This window comes from Citrus sinensis, chromosome 1, assembly GCF_022201045.2.
Source record: "Citrus sinensis cultivar Valencia sweet orange chromosome 1, DVS_A1.0, whole genome shotgun sequence".
Classification (NCBI taxonomy): Eukaryota; Viridiplantae; Streptophyta; class Magnoliopsida; order Sapindales; family Rutaceae; genus Citrus; species Citrus sinensis.
The window spans coordinates 2,966,716-2,985,332 of NC_068556.1; the positions used below are offsets into that span (position 1 = coordinate 2,966,716).

At 35.6% G+C, this 18,617-nt stretch overlaps 4 protein-coding genes across 13 annotated transcripts; all 4 read right to left on the reverse strand.

Annotated features, from left to right (window-relative positions):
* Positions 1-130: 130 nt before the first annotated feature.
* Positions 131-4,344, reverse strand: LOC102621670 (aspartate aminotransferase, cytoplasmic). 3 transcript variants are annotated; one of them, XR_003065033.2, is made up of 13 exons: positions 3,989-4,344; positions 3,815-3,886; positions 3,648-3,709; positions 3,436-3,519; positions 3,251-3,350; positions 3,006-3,126; positions 2,693-2,856; positions 2,368-2,505; positions 1,976-2,097; positions 1,595-1,689; positions 1,279-1,417; positions 924-1,066; positions 131-361 (listed from the first exon to the last, which is right to left on the reverse strand). XR_003065033.2 is itself a non-coding variant. In XM_006476024.4 (12 exons), exons 1-12 carry the CDS (start codon positions 4,172-4,174, stop codon positions 982-984), a joined length of 1,368 nt encoding a protein of 455 aa, XP_006476087.1. In that variant the 5' UTR covers positions 4,175-4,344; the 3' UTR covers positions 567-981. The 3 variants fall into 3 exon arrangements, 2 of the variants coding, with proteins under 2 accessions (XP_006476087.1, XP_006476088.1); XM_006476024.4 differs by lacking the exon at positions 131-361 and having other exon boundaries at positions 567-1,066; XM_006476025.4 differs by lacking the exon at positions 131-361 and having other exon boundaries at positions 567-1,066; positions 1,279-1,399; positions 3,989-4,341.
* Positions 4,345-5,406: 1,062 nt separating this feature from the next.
* LOC102620904 (aspartate aminotransferase, cytoplasmic-like) lies at positions 5,407-9,375 on the reverse strand. Of its 7 annotated transcripts, none has more exons than XM_006476021.4 (12): positions 9,111-9,371; positions 8,845-8,916; positions 8,705-8,766; positions 8,535-8,618; positions 8,234-8,333; positions 8,022-8,142; positions 7,506-7,669; positions 7,288-7,422; positions 6,908-7,029; positions 6,327-6,421; positions 5,864-5,993; positions 5,407-5,636 (listed from the first exon to the last, which is right to left on the reverse strand). In XM_006476021.4, the coding sequence occupies exons 1-12, from the start codon at positions 9,201-9,203 to the stop codon at positions 5,555-5,557; spliced, it is 1,260 nt and encodes a 419-aa protein (XP_006476084.1). In that variant the 5' UTR covers positions 9,204-9,371; the 3' UTR covers positions 5,407-5,554. The 7 variants fall into 7 exon arrangements, 3 of the variants coding, with proteins under 3 accessions (XP_006476084.1, XP_006476085.1, XP_015385092.1); XM_006476022.4 differs by having other exon boundaries at positions 5,864-5,984; positions 9,111-9,365; XR_008054138.1 differs by lacking the exon at positions 5,407-5,636 and adding an exon at positions 6,784-6,827 and having other exon boundaries at positions 9,111-9,375.
* Positions 9,376-10,503: 1,128 nt separating this feature from the next.
* LOC107176710 (tetraspanin-19-like) lies at positions 10,504-12,961 on the reverse strand. 2 transcript variants are annotated; one of them, XM_015529549.3, is made up of 5 exons: positions 12,483-12,961; positions 11,597-11,696; positions 11,239-11,319; positions 11,042-11,146; positions 10,504-10,845 (listed from the first exon to the last, which is right to left on the reverse strand). In XM_015529549.3, the coding sequence occupies exons 1-5, from the start codon at positions 12,644-12,646 to the stop codon at positions 10,663-10,665; spliced, it is 633 nt and encodes a 210-aa protein (XP_015385035.1). In that variant the 5' UTR covers positions 12,647-12,961; the 3' UTR covers positions 10,504-10,662. The 2 variants fall into 2 exon arrangements, with proteins under 2 accessions (XP_015385035.1, XP_024953395.1); XM_025097627.2 differs by having other exon boundaries at positions 11,042-11,164.
* Positions 12,962-13,112: 151 nt separating this feature from the next.
* On the reverse strand, positions 13,113-17,007 carry LOC102620355 (uncharacterized). The gene is made up of 8 exons (XM_006476020.4): positions 16,461-17,007; positions 16,076-16,234; positions 15,664-15,995; positions 14,939-15,278; positions 14,129-14,277; positions 13,947-14,040; positions 13,514-13,585; positions 13,113-13,408 (listed from the first exon to the last, which is right to left on the reverse strand). The coding sequence occupies exons 1-8, from the start codon at positions 16,848-16,850 to the stop codon at positions 13,364-13,366; spliced, it is 1,581 nt and encodes a 526-aa protein (XP_006476083.1). The 5' UTR covers positions 16,851-17,007; the 3' UTR covers positions 13,113-13,363.
* Positions 17,008-18,617: the final 1,610 nt, after the last annotated feature.

Below are 18,617 nucleotides of genomic sequence, written 5' to 3' on the forward strand. Positions count from 1 at the left end.
GTTTGCAGAAATAGATGCGCTAGTTCAACAATGGAACAATTTTGCTGCAATGTAAATATATCAATTTGATTTTTTTTTTTTTTTGTGCGTAGAATATTTTTATTGCATTATTGCAACTCACTTCAGAAGCCTGCTGCTGCATCTGAGTGGTTGCTACAATTAATTCGTCCACTGTTTAACCAGGGCAATTACTTGGGATGAAGTCATCCTGTTGGCATGAAAAATGAGATTCTTTACGAGCAAAGCTTAAATTATTGGAAAATTCCCCAGAGTTGTTTGCCATCGTTCTTAGAATGAAGTGGCGGCAAATTGTACGTGTTCAAATCAAATCACTCTGTACATTGGACTCATTGAAGAATAGCTGTAATTAAGATCAACAAAAACAAGAATTAGCAAGTGGCACAACATGTGGGTTCCTGAATTTTTACAATTTCTTAAGAGATGATGCAATTTGTTCACTTGTACTTAACAAGTTTCTAATTTCTAAACCCGTCCAGAAATGACCGCCATTCTTTAAAAATTATTTCAGAGTTATGACATTGAGAATGCAACAATACTCAACAAACTTCAAATTCAGGGACCTATTTGTAACAAATGGGAGAATCTGTGGCTTTATTCGAAAATTACAAAAATAGGGACCCGAATACGGATTACAGCATTAAAATAGCAAACTCACGGGCATTGTATATGTTTCTTAATGAATAAACGCTTTTATTCAAATACTATACCTTCCTGCCTTTCTGGTCTCTTGGAGAAGTTGAACGCAACTTGGTATTCAGTACTAAAATAATATGACTAAAATCCCTTTGGTAGCATACGACTCTTTCAACTACCAGATTCTAGCATTTAATTACTAACCTTTTATTTATTTATTTATTTCCTGAGGTAAAATTATTACAACAAAACAGAAACGAAGAACCCACCAACATGATAAAAGCCTCCGCGATGTCTGCTGGACAGAGAAATATTTTGGCAACAGAATTAGGAAACAAGTGTAACAGCTGCATGAATTGCATCTGCAAGATGTGGGACTGTTTTTGAGCTCAGACCCGCCATGCTAATCCTCCTGCAAAATAAGGAAAAAGGAAAAATCCTCAAGTGAGAAATAAAGCACTGTACTCGTATTATCTTGAGCTGTTCAAATTAACTATGCACCAGGCAATGCTTCCGAAAAAAGAATTTAAATAGGCAAGATATTGCACTAGCTTAAAATCGTACTAGGCGGTTGTACTCAAACCAGAAGAATAGAGGAGTGGGGGGAAGAAAGCAGTTTATTACCCATCAGAGGTCATGTAGATATGATAGTCTTTAGTCATGAAGGCGACTTGCTGAGGGTTCAGCCCAGTGAAAGTAAACATTCCAATCTGCTTAAAAATGTGACTCCAATCACCGGGTGTACCTGCAATGTACCATATCTCTCAGAGAGAGGTTAATGGATGTTCTAAACTCACAGAAGTTGAGGACGCAATTTAAGAAACCGGACGCTTATGGCATGATCAATTAAGGGACCGGAAAGATCATAATAGAGCTGACATACGCATATGAGAAAATAAATAAATACGGAAAACAGATAAAACTCAACAAATGCTCTTACCTCTAGCACGTAAGGCATCAAAAAGTTTCTGTCTCATGCTGATGATGCGATCAGCCATTGCCTTCAACTCAAAAGTCCACTCATTGAACAAGTCCCTGATCATGAAGCAGTCAAAAACTCAAGGAATATTTTGAGAAAGCATGATTTCCAGAAAAAATGTCACTGATGTTTTCCATTGTCATCCAGTTAAAATGTACACAGTGAAAACATTGTATCCAGTTAATTATCTGTCTATAACTTGATCGGTTTTGATGATTAATATAAGCTCCCCTTGAGAAAAGAATATAAAGAATTCTGCTTTCAATAGTTTAGCTTCTCAGTTCATACTCTTCTTTTTCAAGTTAATTGAGCCAGGTATGAAGAAAAGTTTGGAACATTTACCTGTCCCTCAAAATGGCAGCAACAATAGATGCGCCGTGAATGGGTGGATTTGAATACATGGGCCTGATCACAAGTTTCACCTGGCTCTCAACCCTGCCTGCCACATCAGCTGTCTTGCAGACCTAGAGAGCATTTGGAAATTATGGTAAACTTCAGTTAAAAGAAAAGCTGAAGATAAGAATATCCAGATAAGCAGCAAATAAACAAGGAAAATTTGTCCGCTTAGAAAATTCCTACTTTCCATCATATTGATAAATAGATGCCAATTCTCTAAGGGAAATTATATTGTATCAAACAGAAGATTATTCATTGAGATCCACTATAGCGCAAACTAGAAAATAGATTTTCAACATCTAACAGGTTATGAGCGGTTACTGTATTTGGGATCTTACAATGCTTAGAGCCCCAACACGTTCCCCATAAAGCCCCAAGTTCTTTGCATAACTTTGAGCTATAAAGCATTCACCACCATCAGCAACAAACATGCGAACAGATTGCGCATCTGAATCCAGACTTCCACTTGCAAAACCCTAAAATGATAGAAAAACGTTCAGTCCCACATCAGTTGGGTTGAACAGACATCAATAATCAATTCAACTCTAAGCTTATTTTAGAAACACAAACGTCCATTTTTACATAGCAACTCTGCGCCACTACATCCCCACCTTTTTTTTTTCCCCCTAAAACTAATTAGCTTTATTGCACCTGGGTGCATACCTGATAAGCACTATCAAAAAAAGGTAGCAACCCCTTAGATCTCATCAGCTGCCTGATTCGTTCCCACTGCTGAAGAGTGGGATCCACACCAGTGGGGTTGTGAGCACATGCATGGAGGAGCACAATAGCACCAGCTGGGGCAGAACCAAGGTCTTCCAACAAGCCTATTAGCAGACACAATTCAATCATGATGGAAAGAATGATATAAATAAAACAAGTTCCAATCAGATTTCCAACAAGCAAATTCAAGTCTATTGATCATTATGCAGGAAACACAAACAATAAACAAGGACATATAGAGAATGGTTTCAACCTTGGAAGTTAAGACCACGTGTTGCAGGATCATAGTAACGGTAAGATTTCACAGATAGTCCAGCCAAAGTGAAAACTTTCGGGTGGTTTCCCCATGTTGGCTGGGGAATGTATATTGTGCGCTGAAGAACAAGATAGGCAACAAAGGGGCAAAATAAACCCAGAAATTATAACATACAACAATCACCCAAAACATAACAAGTAATGTTTACACCACCAAAGAAAGAAAAAAAAAAAGTATCTTACTTGATGATAATGTCTAGCCAAAAATTCAGCTCCAACTCTCAAAGAACCAGTACCGGACAAGCACTGAACTGTAGTAACTCGATTCTCTCGGATAGCAGGGCTATATCACAAGCAAGAAAAGCATTACTCTTGACTAAATTACTTAAACAACCAAATGAAAGTATTTTACATAAAATAGAAAGCACCTGTCAGCACCCAAAATGAGCTTAGCACTCAATTTATTGAATTCAGCCAATCCAACAATAGGAAGATATTCCTTAACACGGGACCTACATATTACATAACAAACAAATAAAATTAAACTCAATCACTTTAACTTCATAAAGTGCAAATTTTGCAATATTAAACAAATTCAATTAATTAATTTTTTTAAAAAAAAGAAAGAAAGAAATTCTACCTGTCATTAACAAGCTGCTGCTCCGCTTTTCTCACAACATTCAAAACCAAAGGCTTGCCTTCCTATTACATACAATACACACACACACACATTTCATTATTTTTCTTATATCAATTATATGTTTTAGTTATTTTTCTAATTTCTTCAAAACTTCAACAAAAAAATACCTCAGTTCGATAAGCACCGACTCCCAAATTCAACTTCACCGGACTTGGATCCTTGTTATACGCAACCGTCACCTATTACCACCAAACAGAAAGAGAAAAGAAAAAAAAGCGTCATTTATTTTTTAATTATATTTATTTAATTACAACGGAGGGAGAAGAGAGAGAGGTGCGTACGCCGAGAATGGGATCTTCGGGGGCGCGAACGACGTGGGAGAAAACGGAGTCGTTTTGATTGGCGGAAGTTGGGGAAGCTGCGATTGAGTTTAGTTGTTGAGGGTCCATCCTCGCAGACGATGAGAGGTGTCTGAACAGAGCGTTTAGTCTGCGATCAGTTGCTGAGCCGTGGCCTCCGCTTGACATTTTCAGCTAAGCTCCTTTATTTATTTCGCTTTCGCTTTTCGGGCAAAGTGTTAAAGAAGATGATGATGAAGATGGCGACTGCGTGCTGGGTTTGTTTTCGTTTTTTATATAAATGACGTGAGGTCAACAGTTTCAGCTTTCGATAACAAAAGCTTACGCGGCGGGTGACGGTGCTGGTGTCTGTTATTAGCTGACGTTATTATAAGATCAAAACGGGCCCCACTACCTTTTTCCGTCGAAGTGAATATATCAAATGGTATACCGTATACGTTTACCATTTGTATTAGGGTGTGTGGCTTACGAAACTTTAGCAAGGTCCTATGTATTGATAGTTAACGAATAAATGGATATAAATCGTTAAATTCGACACGATTATTAAATAGATCGAATTTAAATTAATATAATTTTTGTTGAGTTAGGTTAAAATTCTTAATTTATTTTTTAGAATAATAACATGATTATATTTTCTGTCCTGAATTAATTTATAGGTTCTAATTATTAAAATTCAAATATTATATATAATTATCTTCTTAATTTTTTTTAAAGATGAACATATACACAATATTTTTTTATAAAATTTTATATAAATTTAGACTTTTAATAGTATAAAATATATAAAATATTAATAGATACACACATATAGACAAATTATTGAATAACACATTTATTTTGTGTTGGATCAAAATTTTAATATTTTATCATAATTATTAAATATATCATATTTGATTCTGACTTATATTTGACACTACACAAATAAAATAAGAATTCGACACTACACAGACACAACTCGATAACATATTTTATCAGCTCTATTGACAGTATAGGATAGGTGGGACCTCTTTGCTACCGTCCCTCTCGGAGAGTGAGGTGGTGATGGCAATTTTCGTGATATGTGAGATAAAGCTTTGTGTGTCGCGCGGGTCGAGGCGCAGTAATTACTATGCTCGTAAGGCTACCATGTAGCCGTCTCTTTACGATAAACTCGTTAATCGTCCCAGGAAGAGAATCGGGTCGAGAATGGGGCAGTGGCTTCTTGCATGGCTAAATTAAGATTTTGTCAACTTCTTGGAAGCGTTAACGTCTGTGTGGATAGGAAGATTCTTGGGCAGCTAAATAATAAATTCAAACCCACGCTCCAGCTAGTCGATGAATTTTGAGCAACACTTATTGACAATTTAGTAAATGTAAATCTATCCATGCTTAAAACATCTATATAGAGTGACTCATTGTCCTTATTTAAATTCTTCAATAACACGAGACTCTCAATATTTAACCTCCAATTTGGTCCAGTGACAATATTGCAACAAAGAAGTTTGAGTGCAGAGCTAATCCACCCAACTCAAACAATAATGTTCTGGGAAAAAAAAAAAAAAAGCTGATTTAGACGAGGGTGACAGCTGCATGGATTGCATCAGCAAGATAAGGAACTGCCTTAGAGCTCAGCCCAGCCATGTTAATCCTCCTGCAAATTAAAATTAAAGATAAAAACATAAAAGATACAAATCATTTTTGGGAATTCCAAGATTTATTAGGTTAGCCAAGCGAAGCTACTTCATTAAGGTGATAGAACTTGAAGAATGCATGAATAGTTCGAGTAACATTTCTAATTAGGGTGTTGATGATGGACAGAAAACATAGTGATTTTGAGAGTTTCAATAAAATATCAAAACAAACAGAAAATGTTGCTACCCATCAGGTGACATATAGATGTGGTATTCTTTGATCAAGAAGGCAACTTGCTCTGCGTTCAATCCAGTTAGAGAAAACATTCCGACCTGCCTGGTTATATGGCTCCAGTCACCAGGGGTACCTGCCAAAACTGAGAGATGTTACAAACCCAAAATTTAGATGAAACTGCAGACTACATCCTCTTTGTACACAAACTAGGTGCATGAGCTGATCAGTTAGCAGCAAGTCAGTAACCAAATTAAAAGTAGTACTCTATTTTAAAATATCACAGAATTAAGCAAGTCAAAACATCTTTCCACAGACAATCACAATTTATGTAGTTTCAAGTCACCTACATTACAGTTTGATTATCAAGCAACATTAATTATTCATTGATATGTATGTCCACCAATTATGACAGTAAAATTCACCAGCTTAGTTGAGTAGTTAAGGCCAGCGGAACTTAATTGATAGCTTGTGTTACCTCTATCTAGCAAAGCAAGATGCAATTGTTGGCGCAAGGTGGCAATTCGATCAGTCAATTGCTTCAGCTCAGTTACCCACTGACTGTACATTTCCCTACAGGTAACACCAGAATAGCATCAATAAGGAAATGTCTATAGCAAGAACAACAAAGCATATTTTTGCAATCCATATTTCATCCTATCAAGATTTAACAGCTACATGTATATAGTGTTGGTCATTTCCATTCAAAAAGAGAGACCAAAAAAGAAAAAAGGGGGGAAAAATCATAAGGCCTGTTTTTATATATAATATAAGATTTAAACACATTGTTTCTAGAATATAGTGTACAATATTCACTGCCTAAATTTACAGGAATACTGTATACTTTGGTCATATGAATAGAATATTGTTTGGTATAAAAGCAGCAGACATCCATAAGCCAAAACACCTGAATGACTGAGTAGTTTGCTACCTACCATCCTGTAAGGCACTCAGAATGTACACACCATGAATGTATCTGCTGTTTGATAAGCAAAATGTTGTATCATTGCTAAATCCATAAGCCATAATGCCTCAATCACTTAGTGAGAAATTCAATACCTATCCTTCAAGATAGCAGTCACTATGGATGCACCATGAATGGGAGGATTCGAGTACATAGGTCTAATCAAAAGTTTCAGCTGGCTCTCAACCCGGCTAGCAACATCAGTTGTCTTGCAAACCTATAAAATAAAACTTGTAATCAAATGACATGCCATAGAAGTGGATTCTATGCAAATATCTATGACAGAATGAGAGTACAAGAATTAAATAATGCTAATAAGTAAGCAATGTCTTATACAGGAAAAAAGAAAGAAAGAAAGAAAAACAACAAGAAAATTACTCAGAATACTTTGCAGGTCAAGAACTGGATTTGCACAGGCGATACAGACACACAGTGATAACAGTAACTTCAGAAGGAGATTATCTTAATGTCTTACAACACTTAGTGCGCCAACACGTTCCCCATATAGTCCCATAGTTTTTGAATAAGACTGAGCTACTAGACATTCACCACCGTCAGCGACAAACATGCGAACAGGCAGTGCATCAGCATCCATATTCATGACAAAACCCTAGTTTGAGCGGACTCCATCATTATATCTATCAAGCTCAGTGGAAAACTGAAATTTTAAGCTTTAATCAAATAGTTGCCTACCTGATAAGCACAATCAAAAAAAGGTAATAGCCTTTTTAATCTCATCAACTGTCTGATTTGCTCCCACTGCTGGGCAGTTGGATCAATTCCGGTAGGATTATGACCAGATGCTTGGAGAAGCACAATGGCTCCTGATGGAGCAGCACCAAGGTCTTGCAACATGCCTTGTCACCCACCAAAGTATACATGCTATAAGACACTTAAAAGCAATGAAAACAAATAAAAAATACCCTGCCCCATAACAGACCTTTGAGAGAAATATCATCACTTTTGGTTATAGGTAATTATTCAACAGACCACGCAGCTCTTTAAATGATAACAAGGCATTGTTGCAATCACAGATCAATATTAAGCAAAGATCAAGATAAAAATTCACGCAAACTTAAGACGGTTACAATAAGTATGACCATATGAATGTAAAGCTCCATCTAGAGATTTAGCACGGAAGGTGATGATAGTTGAATGGTAAGACCTTAAGATGCAGGTAGTTTTGATCTTGTCCCACAGAATTCTAACCTTGAAAGTCCAGCCCATTTGTTTTGGGATCATAGTAATGGTAAGTCTTCATAGCTAACCCTGCTGCAGCAAAAAAATTCGGATGATTTCCATATGTTGGCTGGGACAAGTACACTGTGTGCTGCAAAAATAGGGAGTCAACTGATACAATCATACGCATGCATAACTGAAAAGAAGAAATACAAAAAACTCAAATTTAGTAAACGATTTACTTGGTAGTAATGTTTTGCTAAAAAATCAGCTCCAATCCTCAGTGAGCCACTACCAGATAAGCACTGGACAGTGCTCACCCTGTTCTCCTTGATAGCAGGGCTGCCTCCAAACCAAAAAATATATATGCAATTTAACAAGGAAAAAAGTTTTCATATTTGTTTGATAATACAAACGGGGCGAGCATAAAATGTAGTGAGACAGCTTTACCATATTCAAGTTTGCAAAATACATTCCGCATTATGAACTTCCAATATCAAAGAATACAAAAAATTGTCAGATCAATACTTCTGTCGACAGTACCTGTCAGCACCAAAAATAAGCTTGGCACTCAATTTATTAAATTCTGGAAGACCCGTAATGGGCAAGTACTCCTTATCGGCAGACCTGAATATCGAGGAAATTGGGAATTTAAAATCACCAATTCACTTAAAGACACCATTGCTACGAGAGAAGGGAAAGAAATACCTTACAAGTCATTAACTAGTAACTGCTCAGCTTGCCTAACTGCATTAAGAAGCAGTGGCTTTCCTTCCTGTAATTTGATGAACAAAGTCAATCAGTGAAATTGTTTTTTTATCAAAAATAAATAAGTGTAAAGACTGAAACCCACCTCTGTACGATAAACGCCAAAGCCTAAATTCAGCTTCATTGGGCTGGGGTCTTCTCTGAAAGCAGCCATCACCTGTGGGGTATGTAAATGTAATTCAATATGATAACAAACTAAAACACCATGAAATTGTAAAAAGCAAAGCATCACAAAGGAACCAATAACAGTGGCGACGAAATCAACTTCAATTATAAAACATGTAGTAAGCTAGTTTAGCTGGGTGGCAAAAGATCAAATATGTTATATTACAACAGAAAATTGAGAGTTACCGCATAGATGGGAATATCTGCAGCCCGAGCAACTTGTTCAAAAGCAGAATCGCCATCAGATTCCTTTGCTTTTTCAGAATTCTTTGACTCCATTTTGTATGCTGAACTTGAGAGACTACGATAATTAGATAAATTATAAGAAATTTTTTTTTTTTGGTGGGGGCAAGGACGCTATGTGCGAGCAAATAACTACGATGTGTGTGGTTGATTTTTTTTTTTTTTTAGGTTGTTAATTTTTATAACTCTTATTCATAAGTCGATAATGATTCTATTTTCATTAAATATTGTGCAACTTTCATGATGCGTAGGCATAAATAAAATATATACAGGAATAGTCTTTTAAAAATTTCAGCTTCCTTTGTTTGATAAGAAGGGAGAATTGAGTGGGATATACCCATTTCTTTTAAAATATTTGATATATACCTAAAATTATAACACTCTTAAATTTTACACATATATACTTTAAAAAATTAAAAAAAATATAAAAATAACTACAATTAGATCCTCATAAAACTAAACCCAACTCCTCGAAGTCAGATAAATAGTCTAGAATACTCAACTTCAACCAAACCATACACAATTAGTAATTTAGTATAAATTATCGACTTTTTCATGTTAGTCGGGTAAATAATCGAGAATATTCGACTTCAATTGAAATAAAAAAATTATCTGAAATTTTGTTGATTTTTTCAAATAAGTCGAGTAAATAGTCGAGAATACCCGACTATTTAACCAAACCATACACAATTAGTAATTCAGCATAAATTCTTGACTTTTTCATGTTAGTCGGGTAAATAGTCGAGAATACTCGACTTCAATTGAAATAAAAAAATTATCTGAAATTTTTTTAATTTTTTCAAGTAAGTCGAGTAAAGAGTCGAGAATACCCTACTTTAATTTAACTTTACCCAATATTCATTCAGCAAAATTTTTTGACTTTTCATTGAAGTTCGGTAATTAGTTGAGAATACTCGACTCAAATTAAAATGAAAATTTTCCTTTTAATTAAGTCAGGTAAAAAGTCGAGTATACTCGACTTTGATTGTGTTATTATGTAGAAGTCATGAGAGAGAAAGTAAACGTAAATAGATGGTTTTTTTAGGTTATTTTTTATTTTTTACACTTTCAGAAGGTATATGTTTGTAATGGGGTATAGATTTGGTATTTAAGCACAAATGGGGCATATTTAAATAAAAAAACCCGTAGTCATTCTGCAAAAAACATATGAAAAATATAACTGGTGCAACTTTTAATTTCAGGTTTGCGAGCTAGCTTCAGTCAGCGCAGCAATCAAATGGGTAAAAACATACAGTAATTAAGCTAGCTGGATGGCAAGAGAAAGACATATTTAAATTATTACAAAAGAGATTGAAAGTTACCGCAAAGATAGGACTATCTGGAACTCCAAGAATGTTTTCATAAACACAAAGCAGAATTGAAATTTTTTTTTTATTTAGTATTATAAATAAAGTGCTGATTTGGAAAAAAAAATGATAACAAAAAATGGGGCATCCATGCAAGTACTATGTTAACAAGCAATTAACAGTGGCATTCAGGTGGATTCCGGTAAATTTTCACAGCTGCAGCAAGCGTGTCTTGAGGTATCAGGCACAGGCGAGTTAGGCCTGACCAAAAATGACTGAATGATAGAGGCTTGTTCTGAATCATTCCTGTGCCTTCTTTGCTCAGTGCCGATAGCCCAGAGACTGATAACTACTAGTGCGAGGACATTGATCTGTAAATATGGATACCACAAAATGTCAGTCTATTTTGAAATGAGAACAATGTTTCATTAACTAAATGGTACTAAAATTGGTAGACAAGCATTCCGTCATTATCCAAATCAAATAACAATACGAGCGTGTCATCTCTATCTGGTTCTAATCAACTTCCATCAGTAGAAGCAATATCAGGAATACAGGATTTGTTACCTGTGGCACCAAAATCAGAATTGTAACGAACCGACACATCTTTAGATGGAAGAGCCAGAAGATCTTGAACTTTGTATGGTATTTGTCAATTAACTTGGCAAATAGCTGTGACAAATCCACATGCTTGAAAAATAAATCTAATGATAAGAATGAGAGTAGTTCTGCAATCCTAACGAAACAATCTTGTAAAAGCATACCATTTTCCAGTCCATCCTGAAGAATATTGCAACAACCACAGCAAGTTCAAGTAAAAGGAGGGAGATGATTGTGACAATGTACTAAAACCAAGTTGAGGACTAACTTGATGAGCCAATGAATAGGAATAGTAAAAGAAGTACAAATAAAATTCTATAAAATCATAGCTTATGCATCAGCTTGTAAAATGGAAAACAAATATGATCAGCATCGTATATATAAATTGGGTTTTTTTTTTTCCCTCACTAAGCACGCAGTGGAAGCCAAATCCTCCAGAAAGAAAATTTCAATTGTCATTTAATAATATTTTTCTGAGCAAGGGTACCGGATATGAGGTAAAGAAGCTCATCAGAAGGATACTATACAAAGAGTAGAATGGCTGATACAATTTGAAACCATATGACCAACGACTGTGCTCAAGCAAGCGGCAATTCCGACACCCAAACATGTGAGTATAAACCTGTGATCAAACAAAAGAAACTTTTTTTACAAGTGTGGTAAATCATAAATTAAGGGTGAAAAGTGAATTTCCTAAGACGATGTATGCCAATCAATTTCCAATCCTAAACATGCGTGTATAGACTCTGTTTGCGCATGAAGAAGAAACATGTTGCATATGTAGGAATGACATTTCAGTTATCTCATTTCCAGGTTCTCTTAGTTCCATTAAAAACATGCTTGCAAGTTCCACATTGTTTAAGAAACTACGGCTCGGTTTGGAATTGTGGTGTCATGGCTTCGAAGCCACAATTACTGTAAAATGGAAACACTAGTTATCAAGTGAAAGTAGATAGATGTTTTGGTAAACTTTTAGTAAGAATAATATATAGATTACTCATCAAACAGCTGTCTATCAGGTACGTTTACCAAACAATTTTAATAGCATAAACATTGCTTTGGAAGCACAACGTGCTACCCAGCTAGAGAAACGTAGTCTGATTAATGACATATACAGAACGGGAGCAAATAGACAACTTGTTGAAATAATGGATAAATAATTTTATATCTACTAACTTAAGAGGAATCAATTAAGAAAACATACCCCAACCAGAACAACTACCAAGAGAGCGACTAGTGAGCTACCCACAATGAAACAGCCACTACTTGGGCAAAAAGTTCTATGTTTCAGCATAACCCATCTCATCAGCCATCATCAAGAGATATAAAAAAAATAATAATAAAAGGAGGCTCTAAATCTAAATAAGCGAATGAAGCTAATAAACCAAACAAGGATAGAAACTAAAACCATGGTCTGGGAAAAGATGCAGTTGCTGGAAGCTGAGCAACACCACCATTCCATTTCTTTTGAAGCCACAGGGAGTAAATAATCATTCCAATAGCTAACAGAAGAATTATCAGGTTCACAATCCTTATGGACTTTTGCAAGCAACACCTGGCACACCTCACCATTTTTGGTTCTGCTGCTGTTCTCTTATTACAACCTCGTCCTTTTTTCCTTCAACAATATAAAGAGAGACACAGCGTAACACCGCGCAGTTGAAAGTTTAGTGCATGCTTTACCTACCGTTCATACGTTTTCAACATGGCGACACATAGGCCGCTGGTACCCTTTACTTCTTAATTTCTTTCTCATCCAATCAAGATTTGCGAACTGCAAACCCAACTCAACATTGCACGTTGAAATTGCATACCATATATATATTTTTTAATGGTTAAAATAGATAGAATTATTCTACCACAACCCAAAAATCTACCATGGTTAGTTTAAAAATCCATTCTCACTTATATTTGAGGTTTAAATTTTCAAATTGTCTTAAACACACTGTCCATTTTATATAAACTCCGCATCGCCTGCATAACGCTGGGTGCGTATTAGAAAATTTCAAAACTACCGGCAAAATTGCGAGCTGAAAAGTTGTCGACAGAATGAGCAACTTCTTTAACTCCTTTGGTGCAACTACTAAGAATACATGTATAATAATTTTTTAAATTAAAAAAAAATGTAGAAACTGAATTACATTCCAAAGCTAAACATAGACATCTCACTAATTCAAACGAGAAAATGCCAACTAAGTAGTACAAAATCTCTGTCATTTATCGAATAGATAGAAAAAGGAAGGGGAAACCGGAAGCAGCAGAGAAGTTGAAGTCCGGCATGGTGTCAGCTCAGTCCAGCCTTACCCTGTCCAAATCATTAATCAACCCTTCGAGCTGCACAAGCGATATGGAAAAATTGTAACAACAGTTCATGTAGAATAATATATCAAGTTACAATCAGGAAGGTTTGTTTATGACAGGAAAAGAAAATGGGCATACCTTGGCAATCTGCCGCAAGAAAAAATCACCATATCGCTTCACCGGCTTGGACTCAACTACATGAATCATATTCTGCAGCAATGGAGATAATGATTTCAGTGCCACAGCATAGAAATTCTTCCACAGAACCTCCAATAGATATCTTCATTCTTTGCAAGTAATTTTAGTCATATAATTACTTCTACATAGAATATCCTATAACTAATCCAGCAATCATTGTCAAACTTTTATCATTACATCATATCATACATATAGTTGCATGAATAAATGTGACTGTCAGCACACAAACACAAGTGCAGTCAGACAGAAAGCCAAATGAAGGAATATTCGCGTATATCTAATGTTGCAACTTAAAGCCAAAAGAATATGCAGTGAAATAAATGACCTCAAAATTAAACCACAAAAAAAAAGGAAAAACAGCAAGCTGACATACATCATCAATGTAGAAATCCACATCTGCATTAGAAGTAATCTTCCCATCAGAATCAACGGCGTGAGTCTTGTGCTTGTATGTCATCAGGATAGTCCTATAAAACATTATGGCAACAAACTCAGAAAATCACGTTCGATAAGATCAATACAAAAGGACGAACAGACCAAAAGACAAAATTCTACCTAAGAGTGGGCTCATCCACTTCCATGTAAGTTGCAAGCTCCGAAAGGTACAGTGATGAATACACTTTCAAGAAAGATCGGACTCCTGATAATAATTGTTGCTGCTTCACCTCATAAAGGAAAAGCTTCAACTGGAGTCTATAGGCATCCTGCAAAATTATAAGCCACACCATATATCACACTCAAACCAAATTACCTACCAAAAAACTTGGTTAACACTACATTACCAAAGGAAAAGAAAAATACAGAGGAAATACTATGTACAAAGCTAAGAGTGAAATTCACATCTTTGTGTCTGCACCATAGTCTTAATGCAATTATAAAAACTGACTTTAAGAAGCTTTAATAAATCAAATTTCACAACACCAGTACATCAGATTGTACAGCACCTCCAAACAATACATGTGGGTCTTGTTTAAGTTCTCATATCAATAGCACAAATGACTGAATTTCAGATAGCCAAATTTTTCATAGCATTGGCGCTCTTTTGGGATAATATCATGATGTTTTAGCTATTGAAACCTAAGCCATTAAATGTTATCGAAAATTACTCAACCCAATCTACTTGACAACTTTCACTTTTTACTTTTCAATTCCCCAATACTTTCTCCTTCAGCATTCATAACGCTCAAAACCCATAAGTAATTAAAGCATTACTTCTGTGCTACTTTGACCTCCAGCAGTGCTAGCTACCAAGAACAATATTTAACTCCACAACAATAGAATAGTTTTCTTTTAGATGCTTCTTTATTAAACTAGTCACTAGCTGGTCAATGACATGCAGGCCCACATAACCCAGAAAGCACATACCTGGTTGTAATTTACAAGAGGCTCCTCAAAGCTCGGAGCAGAGGGAGTAATGAACTTAGGACATGCATACGAGAAGAGCTCATCATAGATAGAAAATGCTTCATCATCATATCTTTGCATCCGAATCATCTTCTCCCCATATTTCTCCCGTAGTTGCGAGTTCACAGTCTCCTCAACATGCTTCACTTGGGGACAAAGAGAAAGACAAATTGCCAGCAAGGCATACATCTGCTCATTCTTCTTTAGTATCTGCTCATACTGTGGAGATTTCTGATGGTATTGCTTGGTCTTGTATATGTACAGGAGAATCTTATTAAATTCACGAATGGCATCCACATACCTTCAGAGAAAAGAAAAGAAAAACCATATACTATGAGATCCAGATCCAACGACAAAGGGAAACAAAGATTAAGAACAGTTAGTAAGGATGAACAATGACTTCAAAGAATGTGGGAGATGTGCTGTTTTTTTTTTTTGGTGGGGGGGGGGGGGGGGGGGGACAGCTCGGATATAGTCTGAAAATTATTTGCCATAAGCTAGTAATGGTCCAAACTCTTTTAACAAATTTTTTAAGCAAGAGGAAATTATCATTCAGCAATCAACTATCACGAACATATAAACTTATCAAACACATAAAAATTCAAAAGAAGAGCGATTTATGAACATACATAGAGAGATACAAAGAATGTAAAACAAACAGGTAACAGACCAGAGGACAAACATACCTCCGCAACATAAGATTGGCAAACCCATAATGGTAAATGGTAGTAATGTGACTTCCTATAACACTGGTGTAAACACCTTGTTGAGTAATGTCAATTGGCTGTAAGCACTTAAGACCAGTATGATAATCACCCAGAAGACAGTGAACACGCAGCAAACCAACCATGCTGAAATACCCCAAAACTTTCAACACATTGCTTCCACCATTGTAATCATAACCATCAGTGGCTGTAAACTGCTCAAGGCCTTCCTTCTCACGCTCCAAAATCTGAATGATCATCGACTTCTCCACGAGTGCTTGCAAGAAATTGAGCACGCCATAAACATTCCAAGCCTGTAGCAAGACCATCACCGTCTCAAATCATTCCATAATGGCAACCAAAGAGAAGAACAGAGATGAAACCATTACAAAACCTGATCATACTGCCTCAAAAGTGCAATCTCCTGCTCTGTCTTGTTCTTCATCTTGGCTCTGTACTGACAGAAACTCTGGAACTGGTAAACAAACTCATCCACCATATCCCACAACCACTGGTTTGGCAACTGCATATTCACCACTCCATGCAGCACCACCTGATAACACACGCGCAGACGTAAATAAGGAAATACATTAAAACCTCTCAAAAGTTACACAAGCTATTACTCTCCTGGCCAAATTTTCAATCACTTTATGCAAACTATTATTCTCTACGGCCAAAATTTCAACCATTACTATTATTTAATTAAACAGTCTCTCTAAATAACATAACTGTTAAATAAATTAGTGGAAAAATCATTCATGATGATAATATAAGCTTACCTGAAACAGGCTACAATAATTGTCCCAAGAATCAATCCTCTGCTTGAGAGTAGGCGACAATCTAGCGTACAAGTGGCGGAACCACATCTCGCGATAGAGAAGACAGAAAACATGATCATTGTCAACATAATGAGCGACGGCGTCAACGGATGGCCAGGGAGTATCCTTGAAGAGGCGGTCGGAGAGACTCTGAAACGACGTCTCGTACATCTGGTGGATCTCGTAGACATTCTTCTCGCGAATGTGGCGGTAAAGATGAACAACGAATGACTTTACGGAGTCAGGCACGAAGTTAGGGTCGTAGCCTAGGTCTTGGGATGAAGCGCGCGCATCCGCTGAACCATCGTAATCGGCCGGAGCGTCTTCGTAATCGTAACTAGCTGCCGCCATTATTGCTTATAGATCAGAGTTTAATTCGTGCACTATACAAAGGGAAAGGCGGAGGTAGAGGAGGAGATGGGATGGAGAGTGAGAAACTGAAAAGAGAGAGAGAGAGAGAAGAGAGTATTAGGGTTTACTGAGAGAGCGGATGTGCAATTGGATTAGGATTTGATTGGTTGGCCTTTGGGCTTTTAACCCATTAGGTTCGACTTAAGAACTAGCTGCTGCCTAGTGTCAAAAAGGCTTGAAATTGGGGATCCACACCTATCCGGATGCGGATTCAGATCCACTTACATCTTAAAAATCGAATATTCGAATTTATTTTTTTAAATAAATTAATAAAAATTAAAATTTATATAAGAAAATACAAACCCTAAACTAAAAATCCATTACACATAATACACGCAAGTACCCATAAAACATTATGTAAGATTATCTTAGATTTGTTTAGTATTAGATGATTATTTTTTTTAAATAATTAAAAGATTGTGAATTTACAAATAAATATTATAAATGTATGAATTTGGATACTCAGAATCTGTACATATATAACCCTCATTTGAATCCACAATAAATAATACAAATCCGGATAAGGATCCGGATTGCAAATTATCAATGCGGATCCGGATTCGGATTTTGACATCCCTAAGTTTGGGTTTGTTGGAGTGAGTTTGGGGTTCTTTCTTTTATTCTTCAATAGTTTCTCATTTAAGTATCTATTTAGTATAGCTTATCTAATGACCGTAAGTATTTATTTAATGTCATAAACTCTTTTTAAATAATGTTGTTGTTGTTTGAGTTCAGCTTTTAAAGATTAAATAAATTATTTTGTTTAATAGAAGCAAAACCTCAAATTTTGGATTTTTTAGAGTAGAGGTTGAAAAGTTTTTTTTTAAAATGCTAACATGTCTAAAATATCATTTATTTATGTGATAATCTTTTTTCATTCATTTTATTGCATAACTTTAAAAAAACTTACCTGTTAAAGTAATTTTATAATTTTTAATAAAAAATTTTATTGACAACTAAATAATTAATATTTTTTGGTGAAAAGTCTACTTATAAAAGTCCAACTAATAAAAACTCTACTTAAATAAATTTTATTTGAAAAATTATATCAAATAACGCCTAAAACATCTACATCACTTGCAGGGATAAAAATCTTCTCCTGATTTGAGCTCTCATGAGATTTTAAAGATTTTGTGTCATGTGTCTTTAAATGATAGTATATGTGTGGGATTTAATTTATTTATTAATTAGTAATCACTCACATATGTTTTTACTCAATAAAAAATCAGATAATGAGAGAATCTTGATCCCACTTGAAGACGTGCTTTCTAATGTTATTCATGCACTGATACATATTGCATAAGACATCAATTTCATTATATTTAAAAATGATAGATCGTCTCCCTACCGGGAAAGTTCATTGAGAATTAAATTTCTTTTACCAAATCAAGAATGAAGTTTGCTCCTAACATTTGGATGCCTGTAAGTAATGAGACGGCTGAAATAAGATGTGCATTAATTTGCCTTTGAATAAGTAATATATAAAATACTGAAAAAATAATCTCCACTCCAGGGCTTCGATATTAGAGGGGAAGACTTTGCATTCCAATTTCCAAGACGTGAAGGATTTTCCAAAGCTGTAAATTAAACATTGGAACTATATATATATATATATATATATCTACACAACGTCCTGACTCGCACTGCATTCTGCTTTTTTGATATCACGTCATCACCTCGGGGTTCATGAAACCATCATCGATGCAT